General features: G+C 39.6%; 1 protein-coding gene across 1 annotated transcript in view; it reads left to right on the top strand.

Moving 5' to 3' along the window:
- The window catches only part of ACOT12 (acyl-CoA thioesterase 12), a 65850-nt gene that overhangs the window by 17282 nt on the left and 35797 nt on the right, over positions 1-12771 (top strand). Inside the window, exon 3 of the mRNA XM_025388452.1 lies at positions 5447-5507. Coding sequence (XP_025244237.1) covers positions 5447-5507 — 61 coding nt within the window. The remainder of the gene's footprint in view (positions 1-5446; positions 5508-12771) is intronic.

Genomic DNA, 12771 nt, shown 5'->3' with positions numbered 1-12771 from the left:
TTTTCTGCATCTATTGAGATAATTATGTGGTTTTTGTCATTGGTTCTGTTTATGTGATAGATTTCGTTTATTGATTTGTGTATGTTGAACCAGCCTTGCATCCCAGGGATGAAGTCGACTTGATCATGGTGGATAAGCTTTTTGATGTGCTGCTGGATTCTGTTTGCCAGTATTTTATTGAGGATTTTCACATCAATGTTCATCAGAGATATTGGCCTGAAATTTTCTTTTTTTGTTGTGTCTCTGCAGGTTTTGGTATCAGGATGATGCTGGCCTCATATAATGAGTTAGGGAGGAGTCCATCTTTTTCTGTTGTTTAGAATAGTTTCAGAAGGAATGGTACCAGCTCCTCTTTGTACCTCTGGTAGAATTCAGCTGTGAATCCATCTGGGCCTGGACTTTTTTTGGTTGGTAGGCTATTAATTACTGCCTCAATTTCAGAACTTGACATTTGTCTATTCAGAGATTCGACTTCTTCCTAGTTTAGTCTTGGGAGGTTTTATGTGTCCAGGAATTTATCCATTTCTTCTAAATTTTTTAGTTTATTTGTGTAGAGGTGTTTGCAGTATTATCTGATAGTAGTTTGTATTTCTGTGGGAGCAGTGGTGATATCCCCTTTATCACTTTTTATTGTGTCTATTTGATTCTTCTCTCTTTTCTTCTTTATTAGTCTGGCTGGCGATCTATCTATTTTGTTGATGTTTTCAGAAAAACAGCTTCTGGATTCATTGATTTTTTTGAAGGGTTTTTCATGTCTCTATCTCCTTCAGTTCTGCTCTGATCTTAGTTATTTCTTGTCTTCTGCTCACTTTTGAATTTTTTTGCTCTTGCTTCTCTCGTTCTTTTAATTGTGATATTAGGGTGTCGATTTTAGATCTTTCCTGCTTTCTCTTCTGGGCATTTAGTGCTATAAATTTCTCTCTACACACTGCTTTAAATGTGTCCCAGAGATTCTGGTATGTTGTGTCTTTGTTCTCATTGGTTTCAAAGAACTTATTTATTTCTGCCTTCATTTCGTTATGTACCCAGTAGTCATTCAGGAGCAGGTTGTTCAGTTTCCATGTAGTTGAGCGATTTTGAGTGAGTTTCTTAATCTTGAGTTCTAATTTGATTGTACTGTACCCTGAGAGACTGTTTGTTATGATTTCCATTCTTTTGCATTTGCTGAGGAGTGTTTTACCTCCAATTATGTGGTCAATTTTAGAATAAGTGATATGTCGTGCTGAGAAGAATGTATATTCTGTTCATTTGGGGTGGAGAGTTTTGTAGGTGTCTATTAAGTCTGCTTGGTCCAGAGCCGAGTTCAAGTTCTGAATATCCTTGTTAATTTTCTGTCTCGTTGATCTGTCTAATATTGACAGTGGGGTGTTAAATCTTCCACTATTATTGTGTGTCTCTTTGTAGGTCTCTAAGAACTTTCTCTATGAATCTGGGTGCCCCTGTGTTGGGTGCATATATATTTAGGATAGTTACTCTTCTTGTTGAATTGATTCCTTTACCAATATGTAATGTCCTTCTTTGTCTCTTTTGATCTTTGTTCATTTAAAGTCTGTTTTATCAGAGACTAGGATGCAACCCCTGCTTTTTTTTGCTTTCCATTTGCTTGGTAAATATTCCTCCAGCCCTTTATTTTGAGCCTACGTGTGTCTTTGCACGTGAGATGGGTCTCCTGAATACAGCACACTGATGGGTCTTGACTCTTTATCCAATTTGCCAGTTTGTGTCTTTTAAGGGGAGCATTTAGCCCATTTATATTTAAGATTAATATTGTTAAGTGTGAATTTGATGCTGTCATTATGATGCTAGCTGATTCTTTTGCCTGTTAGTTGATGCAGTTTCTTCATAATGTCGATGGTCTTTAAAATTTGATATGTTTTTGGAGTGGCTGGTACCGGTTGTTCCTTTCCATGTTTAGTGCTTCCTTCAGGAGCTCTTGTAAGGCAGCCCTGGTGGTGACAAAGTCTCTCAGCATTTGCTTGTCTGTAAAGGATTTTATTTCTCCTTCACTTATGAAGCTTAGTTTGGCTGGATATGAAATTCTGGGTTGAAAATTCTTTAAGAATGTTGAATATTGGCCCCCACTCTCTTCTGGCTTATAGGGTTTCTGCAGAGAGATCCGCTGTTATTCTGATGGGCTTCCCTTTGTGGGTAACCTGACCTTTCTCTCTGGCTGTCCTTAACATTTTGTCCTTCATTTCAACCTTGGTGAATCTGAAGATTATGTGTCTTAAGGTTGCTCTTCTCAAGGATTACCTTTGTGGTATTCTCTGTATTTCCTGAATTGGAATGTTGGGCTGTCTTGCTAGATTGGGGAAGTTCTCTTGGATAATATCCTAAAGAGTGTTTTCCAACCTGGTTCTATTCTCTCTATCACTTTCAGGTACACCAATCCGACGTAGATTTGGTCTTTTCACATAGTCTCATATTTCTTGGAGGCTTTGTTTGTTTATTTGCATTCTTTTTTCTCTTATCTTGTCTTCTAGCTTTATTTCATTAAGTTGATCTTCAATCTCTGATATCCTTTCTTCTGCTTGATTGATTCAGCTATTGATAGTTGTATATGCTTCACGAAGTTCTCATGCTGTGTTTTTCAGCTCCTTCAGGTCATTTATGTTCTTCTCTAAACTAGTTATTCTAGTTAGCAATTCCTCTAACCTTTTTTCAAGGTTCTTAGCTTCCTTGCCTTGGGTTAGAATGTGCTCCTTTAGCTCGGAGGAGTTTGTTATTACCCACCTTCTGAAGCCTTCTTCTGTCAGTTCATTGAACTCATTCTCCATCCAGTTTTTTCCCCTTCCTAGCAAGAAGTTGTGATCCTTTTGTGGAGAAGAGGCATTTTCGGCCTTTTTGCACTGTTTTCTCCCCATCTTCATGGGTTTATCTACCTTTGGTCTTTGATGCTGGTGACCTTCAGATGAGGTATCTGAGTGGACGTCCTTTTTGTTGATGTTGATGCTATTCCTTTCTGTTTGTTAATTTTCCTTCTGACAGTCAGGCCCCTCTGCTGCAGGTCTGCTGGAGTTTGCTGGAGGTCCACTCCAGACCCTGTTTGCCTGGGTATTCCCAGCAGAGGCTGCAGAACAGCAAAGATTCCTTCCTGTTCCTTCCTCTGGAAGCTTTGTCCCATAGGGGCACCTGCCAGATGCCAGTTAGAGCTCTCCTGTATGAGGTGTCTGTCGGCCCCGACTGGGAGGTGTCTCCCAGTCAGGATACGTGGTGGTCTGGGACACACTTGAGGAGGCATTGTGTGCCTTATCAGAACTCAAACGCTGTGCTGGGAGATCTGCAGCTCTCTTCAGAGCCATCAGGCAGGGACGTTTAAGTCTGCTGAAGCTGCGCCCACAGCTGCCGCTTCTCCCAGGTGCTCTGTCCCAGGGCGATGGGAGTTTTATCTTTAAGTCCCTGGCTGGGGATGCTGCCTTTTTTTCAGAGATGTCCTGCCCAGAGAGGAGGAATCTAGAGAGGCAGTCTGGCCGGAGCAGCCTTGCTGAGCTGTGGTGGGCTCTGCTCACTTCGAACTTCCCGGTGGCTTTGTTTACACTGTAAGGGTAAAACTGCCTACTCAAGCCTCAGCAATAGTGGACGCCCCTCCCCTCACCAAGCTCGAGCATCCCAGTTTGACCTCAGACTGCTGTGCTGGCAGCGAGAATTTCAAGCCAGTGGATCTTGGCTTGCTGGGCTCCATGAGCGTGGGACCTGCCAAGCCAGACTACTCGGCTCCCTGGCTTCAGCCCCCTTTCCAGGGGAATGAATGGTTTTGTCTTGCTGGTGTTCCAGGTACCACTGGGGTATTAAAAAAACACTCCTGCAGCTAGCTCGGTGTCTCCCCAAATGGCCACCCAGTTTTGTGCTTGAAACCCAGGGCCCTGATGGTGTAGACACCGGAGGGAATCTCCTGGTCTGCGGGTTGCAGAGACCATGTGAAAAGCTCAGTATCTGGGCCGGAGTGTACTGTTCCTCACAGCACAGTCCTTCACGGCTTCCCTTGGCTAGGGGAGGGAAATCCCCCAACCCCTTGCACTTCCCTGGTAAGGTGATGCCCCACCCTGCTTCGGCTCACCCTACATGGGCTGCACCCACTGTCCAACCAATCTCAATGAGATGAACCAGGTACCTCAGTTGGAAATGCAGAAATCACCCCCTTCTGCATCGATCTCGCTGATAGCTGCAGACTGGAACTGCTCCTATTCGGCCATCTTGCCAGCAAATCCCTTGGTACCTGATTTGCACACAACATTCAATAAAGAGTAGTCATTGTTATTAGTATGGCCACACTGAGAAACATTAAACTTCATTTAATTAATGACAGGGATTTTTATTGTTAATGAATTGTTGATAATTCCTTGGTAATCTTTTGGACTTTATCTGTTTACATCCCAGCATCCCAAAGAAAGATTGGTCTCCTTGAAGTCAGCAGTTTTGTCTTATTAATCACTGTGTCCTTTGACCCGGCTTAATGCCAGGACTACTCAGTAAAATGCCAGTTAACTCAGTAAGCATTAGTGAAATGTATAAGTTAGAAAAATAAAAGATGTTTTTAGGAAGTTTGAAAATGAAGAAAAGAAAAACATCTTGAGATATAATAAGTTTGAGAGAAAGATTTTGGAAAGAAGAAGCCTTGAACATTGTCATAGACTGATGGAGAATTGGGGAAGAGGCAAAGATTGAAGGCAGAAAAGAGGACAGAGTTGATGAAGCAGAGCCAACAAGGGAGGGGACAGGATCACGGGAGGATGGGACCAATGGCACAGGTAAAGAATGAGATTAGGTCTCAAGAGATTCCCTCTTTCCCTGAAAAGAAGAGCAAAGATAAAGGTGCAAATGCAGTTTAACTTTGAAGTTAAGGAAGAAAAATCCAGGGGGCTTCTATTGGATAACCTCTTACCTTCTGCTAAGGGGAAGGGATTAGAGCTGACTGAAGGGCCTGAACACAAAAGTTTTGGAACAATGTCAGGTTACATGATCGAAGTGAGTAGACCACCTAGCATCAATGAGGGCCCATACAAACCAACTGAAGCTGATCAGTTTGCCTGCTTGCATTTTTGTATATTTGTCCATTTATGCATTAACTAACTTTTAAAAATAAATATCAGCTGTATAGATTTGCTGGTGTATTTGTCTTAACTTCTCTTGGAAAAACAGCTGCTGTATAGTCAGTATGTGTTGCGGATTTGGAGTCATGTCGCACACTATCTCTGCAGAGGTTCTTTTCTGTTTAAATATTGGTGGTCCGCTAACACCATAAGTGTGGTTTACAGTAATCGGCCTTTGTTTTTAAGCGCTGTCTTTTTCCATTATCATTAACCTGAATTTCCCATGCATGAATATTATCAGCATGATAAGGTGGAACTGCTTTATGGCATGCATTTAAGTAATCTTTAAGTCTGATCTGAAATAAAATGTGCTAGAACTACTGAGTTTTTTGGTTTGTTTGTTTGTTTTTCCCTAGAGTTGGACAAGTTATAACCATCAGAGCAAAAGTTACTAGAGCATTCAGCACAAGCATGGAGGTAAGAGGCACCTTTTCAAACGGCTGCCTGTTGGTGCTCATTTCTTCATTGTTTACAAAGGGTAGAGCAGGAGGCCTAGACTAATATTTGGAGTTAATGAGATTCTCTATTTCACAAGGCTCTGGAATGTGTAGTCAGGTCACAGGTAAACAATAGGCAGCGGATGTTTCCAGTGTTTCCTAGCTAAAATTCAACATGGCTAGGCATGGTGGCTCACACCTATAATCCCAGCAATTTGGGAGGCTGAGGCAGGAGGATCACTTGAGGCCAGGAGTTCGAGACTAGCCTGGGCAACATAGCAAGACCCAATCTTTAAGAAGAAAAAAAAAATTAGCCAGCACAGTGGTAAGTGCCTGTAGCCCTGGCTACTCAGGAGGCGGAGGTGGGAGAATTGCTTGAGCCCAGGAGTTTGAGGCTACGGTGAGCTATGATTGTACCACTGCATTCCAGCCTGGGTGACATAGCAAGACTTTGTCTCTTAAAAAAAAAAAAATTCACATTTCAACATGATACAATACAGTATTTCTACATAGAAGGATATACAGAAAATAAACCTGCAAGAGAAAAGGACACTCTTAATTCTTTATAAAGTATAGATTTTATTTCTTAATCATGCTGACTCCACTATTATTCTATTTGTTCTCCATCCCCTCACCCTCTGATAGAAACTAGTCCCATGATTAACTAGTTTTTGAAAAGCAGGATAACTGGACTTTAGTAAGAAGGTAAATTTAGAAGATTTTTTTTCTGCATCCACTTGGTTTTCTTTTTTCTACCATTGTGAATACCGGATTCTCAGGGGCTCTTGAGATCTCTATTCAGGTTAAATTAGGAGGAAAGGCTTTGCTGGATCTCATATTGCACCTTCCAGCTTGCTCAGGAGCCATCCTTCGATCTCTGGGCATGAAGACATGGAAGAGCTTGTATTCGTTTGCTAGGGCTGCCGTAACAAAGCACCACAGACCGGGTGGCCTAAACACAGAAGAGTGTTGTCCCATGGTTCTGGGAGCTAGAAGTCCTACATCAAGATATGGGCAGGGCTGGTTTCTCTGAGGGCTGGAGGGATAATCTGTTCATGCCGCTTTCCTATTCTCCCATGACTCTCTGTAGTCTTTGGTATTTCCTGGCTTCTGCTGCATCACCCGATCTCTGCCTTCATCTTCACATGTGTTCTCCTTGTGTGGGTGTCTGCTTCCAAATTTCCCATTTTTATAAAGATATCAGTGATATTGGATTAGGGACCTGCCCCACCGCAGTCTGGCCTCATCTTAACTAATTACATCTGCAACAGCACTATTTCCACGTTTACATTCAAAGGTATTGGGGGTTAGGACATAAGAATTTGGAAGGGGGAACACAGTTCAACTGTAACAACTGTTTTGACAGTAACTATGCCCTTGGTGATGGCTTTACCCTGATGTGGTCACCTCTTTTTTTTAATTTTTGTTTTTGTTTTTGTTTTTGAGATAGAGTCTCACTCTGTTGCCAGGCTGGAGTGCAATGACAAGATCTCGGCTCACTGCAACCTCCGCCTCCCGGGTTCAAGCAATTCTCCTGCCTCAGCCTCCTAAGTAGGTGGGATTACAGGCGCCCGCCACCACTAATTTTTGTATTTTTAGTAGAGACGGGGTTTCACCATGTTGGCCAGGAGGGTCTCGATCTGACCTTGTGATCTGCCCGCCTCGGCCTCCCAAAGTGCTAGGATCGATCACAGGCATGAGCCACTGCGCCCGGCTGATATGGTCACTTTCTAGCAGTATCCAAATAAACAGAATACAAAGCACTTGAAGAAAGCAGAAAGGAAATGCTTGTGAAAGAAACAAGCTCTGTCAGTGAATGGTGTTTCTGGACGCTGTTTATTCAACTGCAGAGCTCTTAGCCTTTGCACACAGGAGCCTCTGGGGTTGGCCTGTCTCCTGAGGGCCACACATTCTCCTGATAGACAGTCCAAATATAGATAAAAGCTCCTTTTCATTTCTCCTTTTCCTCCTCTTCCTGAGACAGGCTAGAATTTCTAAAGGAGGCTTATCTAAAAGCTAAGAAAAGAAAAATAAAACCCAGTGAGTTTGAAACCACAGATTTCTGATGCTAGGGAAAGTAAACCCTAGCCTCCACTGACTTTCTAGGCCCGATCTGCCATGCAGAATTTTGTTCTCTTTCATCTTCTGCAGATCATGACCAGGGAGCCTCTAGATTTTGTCGTACTTTCTACCACCTGGTAGAAATTTCTTGGATTTTTTTTTTTTCCCCTAACTCTAGATGCCAACTAAATATTTTTATTTTTACTTTTTCAAACTGGAAATGTCCTTTATGGTCATCCTGTTTAATTTCAGTTTCCTGCCACAATTGAGGCCAGCCCTCTGCTAATTTGTTGAGCAGAAATAAATGACTGGCTTCCCCCTGAATCCACAGCAAGCAGGAGCTCTGCTCTGTGCCAAACCCACTTCCAGGGGATTCTCAGACTCTATTGATCAGTCTCTTCCCTTTTCCCCGCTCTGGAAGGTGTGCGATGCATTACTATTAATAGATTATATTGTCCCATTTGCACTAAGAGCACATTATATGAGGGTGTTTTTTTTGGTCCTTAGAACATGTCTTTAAAAATCAGTTTTATTGAGATATAATTTACAACATTAAAATTCTCCCATTTTAATTATACATTTTGCTGAGCTTTGACAAAGTCATACAGTTGGATCACCACCACTATAATATACAATGTTCCCATCACTACACGAAGCCCCCTATGCCCCTTTGCAATCAGCTCCCTCAGGTCCCAGCTTGTGACAACCACTCATTTACTTTAGGTCGGTATCCTTTTTTTTGCCCTTTACTATATTTTGTATAAATGGAATGATACAGTATATATAATCATTTGTGTCTAGTTTATTTTACTTAGCATAATGTATTTGATTTCTGCTACTGGTTATTATATTATTCTCATTCTATTAATTTTGGGTTTAGTTTGCCTTTCTTTTTCTAGTGTCTTAAGGTAGAATCTTGGGAAATTGATTGAACTTTTCTTTTTTTCAAATATAAGCATTTAAAATCATAAAATTTTCCTCAATGTATTGCCTTATCTGCATCAAAATATGTCCTTTTTTTCTTGTAAATTCTTCCCTGACCTCTAGTCTGTCTAGATATGTGTTGTTTAATTTCCAAATCTCTGATGATTTTTCCAGACATATCTTTGTTTTTGATTTCTAATTTAATTCTTTTGCAGAGAGAGAACATAATTTTTATAATTTCAATTATTTTAAATTTGTTTAGACTTTTTTAATGACCCAAAATATGGACTATTATGGTGAATGTGCTATATGTACTTGAAAAGAATGTGTTGCTTATAGTCAATGAAGTATTCTGCAGATGTCAGTTAGCCTAAATTGTTTCATAGCATTGTTCAAGTCTTCTGTATTATTATTGTTATTATTATTATTATTATTTTGAGATGGAGTCTTGAACTGTCTCCCAGGCTGGAGTGCAGTGGTACGATCTTGGCTCCCTGCAGCTTCCGCCTCCCGGGTTCAAGTGATTCTTTTGCCTCAGCCTCCCGAATAGCTGGGATTACAGGTGTGCACCACCACACCCAGCTAATTTTTGTATTTTTAGTAGAGACGGGGTTTCACCATGTTGGCCAGGCTGATCTTGAACTCCTGACCTCAGGTGATCCATTCACCTCAGCCTCCCAAAGTGCTGGGATTACAGGTGTGAGCCACTGTGCCCTGCCAGGATTCTTAACTCTTCCTGATGTTGTGACCCTTTTATCATTATGAAGTGTACCTTTTTATCTCTGGTTTTTGTTTTGAAATCTACTCTGTCTGATATGAATTTAGCCGGACACGCTTTCTTTGGATTAGTGTTTTTCCCCCATCATTTTTCTTTTAACCTGTCTTATTTGTATATGTAAGTGGGTTTCTTATAAACAAAATATATTTGGATGCTATTTTTTTATTTATTCTAACAATCTCTGCCTTCTACCTGGAATATTTAAACTGTTTACCTTAGATTATCTGTATGGCAGAGTTGAAATCTATCATCTGGCTATTTGTCTTCTATTTCTTTCATCTGTTCTTTGTTTCTTCCTGTCCCCATCTTTTCCTGCATTTTTTAGAGTGGAGTAATTTTTAGTAATCCATTTTATCTCCACTGTTGGTGTTTTCACTATACATATTTGTTTTGCTTTTAGTGCTTTTTCTCAGGTTTGCAATATGACTACTTAACTTATCTGAGACTACCTTCAAATAATATAATATCCCTTTGAGTATAGAGTAATACCCTTATAACAGTATACACACTTCCCTTCCCATGTCCCAGCCTTTGTGTTATTGTCATACCTTTTACATGCACATATGTAGGAGGTAAACCCTATAATACATAGTTATTATTTATGTTTTAAATAGTCAACCATCTTTTTAAAAGAATAAAAATGAAAAGAATGTATTTTTTATATATATATACACCCACATATTTGCCATTTCTGTGTTCTTTATTCTTTTGTGTATTGTGTGTCTCCAGATTTCTCCCTAGTGTCATTTTCCTTCTGTCTGAAGATATTCCTTTAGCATTTTTCTTTTCAGCTTTTGTGTAAAAATGTCTTTGTTTCATCTTCGTATTTAAAAGATGTTCATATTCAGTAGGTATAGAATTCTAGCCTGGCAGCAGAATTATGTAAATTATGATATGACTTGGGTTTTTTGAGCTGCTGGATCTATGGATTTATAGTTTCTAAGAAATGTGGATTTTTTTCAACTATTTTATCTTCAAACTTTTTTCCTGTCTTTTGTGCTCTCTCTCCTTTTGGACTTTAGAGTTTTAGACTTCTTGTTAATGTTCCACAGGTCACTGATACTGTTCTTTTTTTTTTCTTTCAGTCTTCCTTTCTCTTCATGTTACATTCTGTGTAGCTTCTTTTGTCATCTTCAGCTTCACTGACTTTTTCCCCTGCATTAACTAAACTGCTCTTAATCTTATCTGGTTTGTTTTTTATTTCAGATGTTATATATTTTTTTATCTTAGAAAGTCCCACTTTGTTTTTTATATTTTCCATTCTTTCCTTACTATTTTCATCTTTTTCTCTATGTTGGAAGTCAGCAAACTGTGGTCTATAGACCTGTTTTATGAATAAAAATTTTTTGAAGCACAGCTATACCCATTCATTTATGTTTTGTCTGTGTTGCTATCACAGTACATTGGCAGAGTTGAGTAGTGGCAGTAGAGTCCATGTGACCACAAAACTTAAAATATTTACTATCTGGTCTTATCCTTTAAGAAGATGTTGCTGGCTCCTGTTCCAAATCTCTGAGTTCATGGTGCCTATATTTAATTGTTGTTTTAATATCTTTTGTTGTCATTCCATCATTTCTGTTATCTGTTGTTTTATTTATATTACCTTTCACCTAATAATTTTCTTGCATCTAATAATTTTTATTCGATGCGAGCATTGTGAATTTTATATTGTTTAGTGCCGGCTTTTGTTATATTTCTTTAAAAAGAGTGTCAGACTTTTCCTGGCAGGAAGATGTTGTTACTTGCAGATTGGTTTGAGCTTTTAAAGATCTGTTTTAAACTCTTCTATGGAAGATTTAGAATACTCTACTCTACAGCTACTTTAGACCCTCTTCTAGGTTGGGATCTTCTGTTATCTCTGTGAAGGGGTTCTATATTCAGTGAAATCTGGCTGGAGAGAACTCAAAAGATCCCCAGCTGTGTGTGAGTTCTTGGAATTGTCCATGTTACAGTTTCCCAGGAATTGATTGTTCCTCAGAAGCTGTTCTTGTCTGGCCTTGTGGGGTTTCACCCTGTATATAGTCCAGTTAGTATCAACTCAAAGACTCACATTCATATTTCTGGAATTCTTTCTTTTTTTTAGCTTACTTCTCTGGTACTCTACACCACAAATTTTAGCTCCATTCAATTTAGCAGAGTTAGGTTTTCCTTCCCTAACCCAACTGTAAATCACCTTTAGCCTGAGAACCTGGGAACGCAGTGCTCCTCTCATTGTTTTTCCCGCCTTGGGGATCACAGTCCTGTGTTGCCTATTTTTGTAGGTGTGAAAATAGATGCTTCCTATATTTTGTCCAGTTTTCTAGTTGTTTTCACAGAATGTAATTCCAATCTTACCTAATCTCTTATAACACAATGAAATTCTCCCTGGCATATGTTTTTGAAACATTTGGTTATCACATATAACTAAGTTAACTGTTCTAGTAGAAGATAGTGTTTAGAACTTATTTTAACACTCCAGAATTGTTGCTTTGTTTTTACTGTTAGATATTTTATTTTATTTTTCATTTGTCCATTTCTCTAAAAGCAGAAAGCTGTATGGGATTAAGGGTTGAGAGAGTTGGGAATAGATAGTTTAATTTTGGCTAATCACCATCTAGTTAATTTAGGATTTACCATGTAAATACTAATTTGCATTTATGAGTTGAGTGACTTAAAATGAGTCATAGATTATTGATTATTCTTTTTACATGGTGTACATGGTAAAGATACAGATACAGATATTCTTCATTGTTGACAACACAGTGCTGAGCTGTGCCTGAGATCACTCATTATTTTCAGAAGATAATATTACTCATCTGAAACATTTGGGAAAAGGTTTATTAGCAAGAATCTAAAGACAAGTCCCGGAGTTTACCGACACTTCTGCAAAGTACAATCCTGAGGACCAAGCTTCAGAGCTCTTCACACGGGGAAATCTAGCCCATTGTAGTATCAACATAAAGTGTCTCAGCTACCTTCTTATTACTCCTGAAAAATTAATCACAGAAACAAAGCTGTAAATACATGATGCAATTCTGTCCATGATGGCTTGGTCCTAGGAAACCCTGAGAGTATGCTGCCTAGAGACATTTTAAAAAAGAAAAAAAGCTCTGAGAGTAAAGGCTAAAAAAAGTTATGGTACATCTCTCTGGTGGTTTTATAAGGCAGTCACCAATATCTTGTTTTCAAAACCATATTTAGTAATAATGAATTTTAAAACAGCTTATCATATAATGTCAAATTTTTAAAAATTAGAATAGGCCAGGTGTGATGACTCACTCCTGTAAGCCCAACACTTTGGGAGGCCGAGGTGGGCGGATCATAAGGTCAAGCGGTTGAGACCATCCTGGCCAACATGGTGAAATCTTGTCTCTACTAAAAATACAAAAAATTAGCTGGGTGTAGTGCTGCATGCCTGTAGTCCCAGCTACGACGGAGGCTGAGGCAGGAAAATGGCTTGAACCCGGGAGGCGGAGCTTGCAGTGAGCCGAGGTGGTGCCAC

Source organism: Theropithecus gelada, chromosome 6, assembly GCF_003255815.1.
Source record: "Theropithecus gelada isolate Dixy chromosome 6, Tgel_1.0, whole genome shotgun sequence".
In the NCBI taxonomy this organism is placed as follows: domain Eukaryota; kingdom Metazoa; phylum Chordata; class Mammalia; order Primates; family Cercopithecidae; genus Theropithecus; species Theropithecus gelada.
The sequence above is the reverse complement of the archived record's forward strand: the minus strand, read 5'-3'. Positions and strand labels throughout refer to the sequence as shown.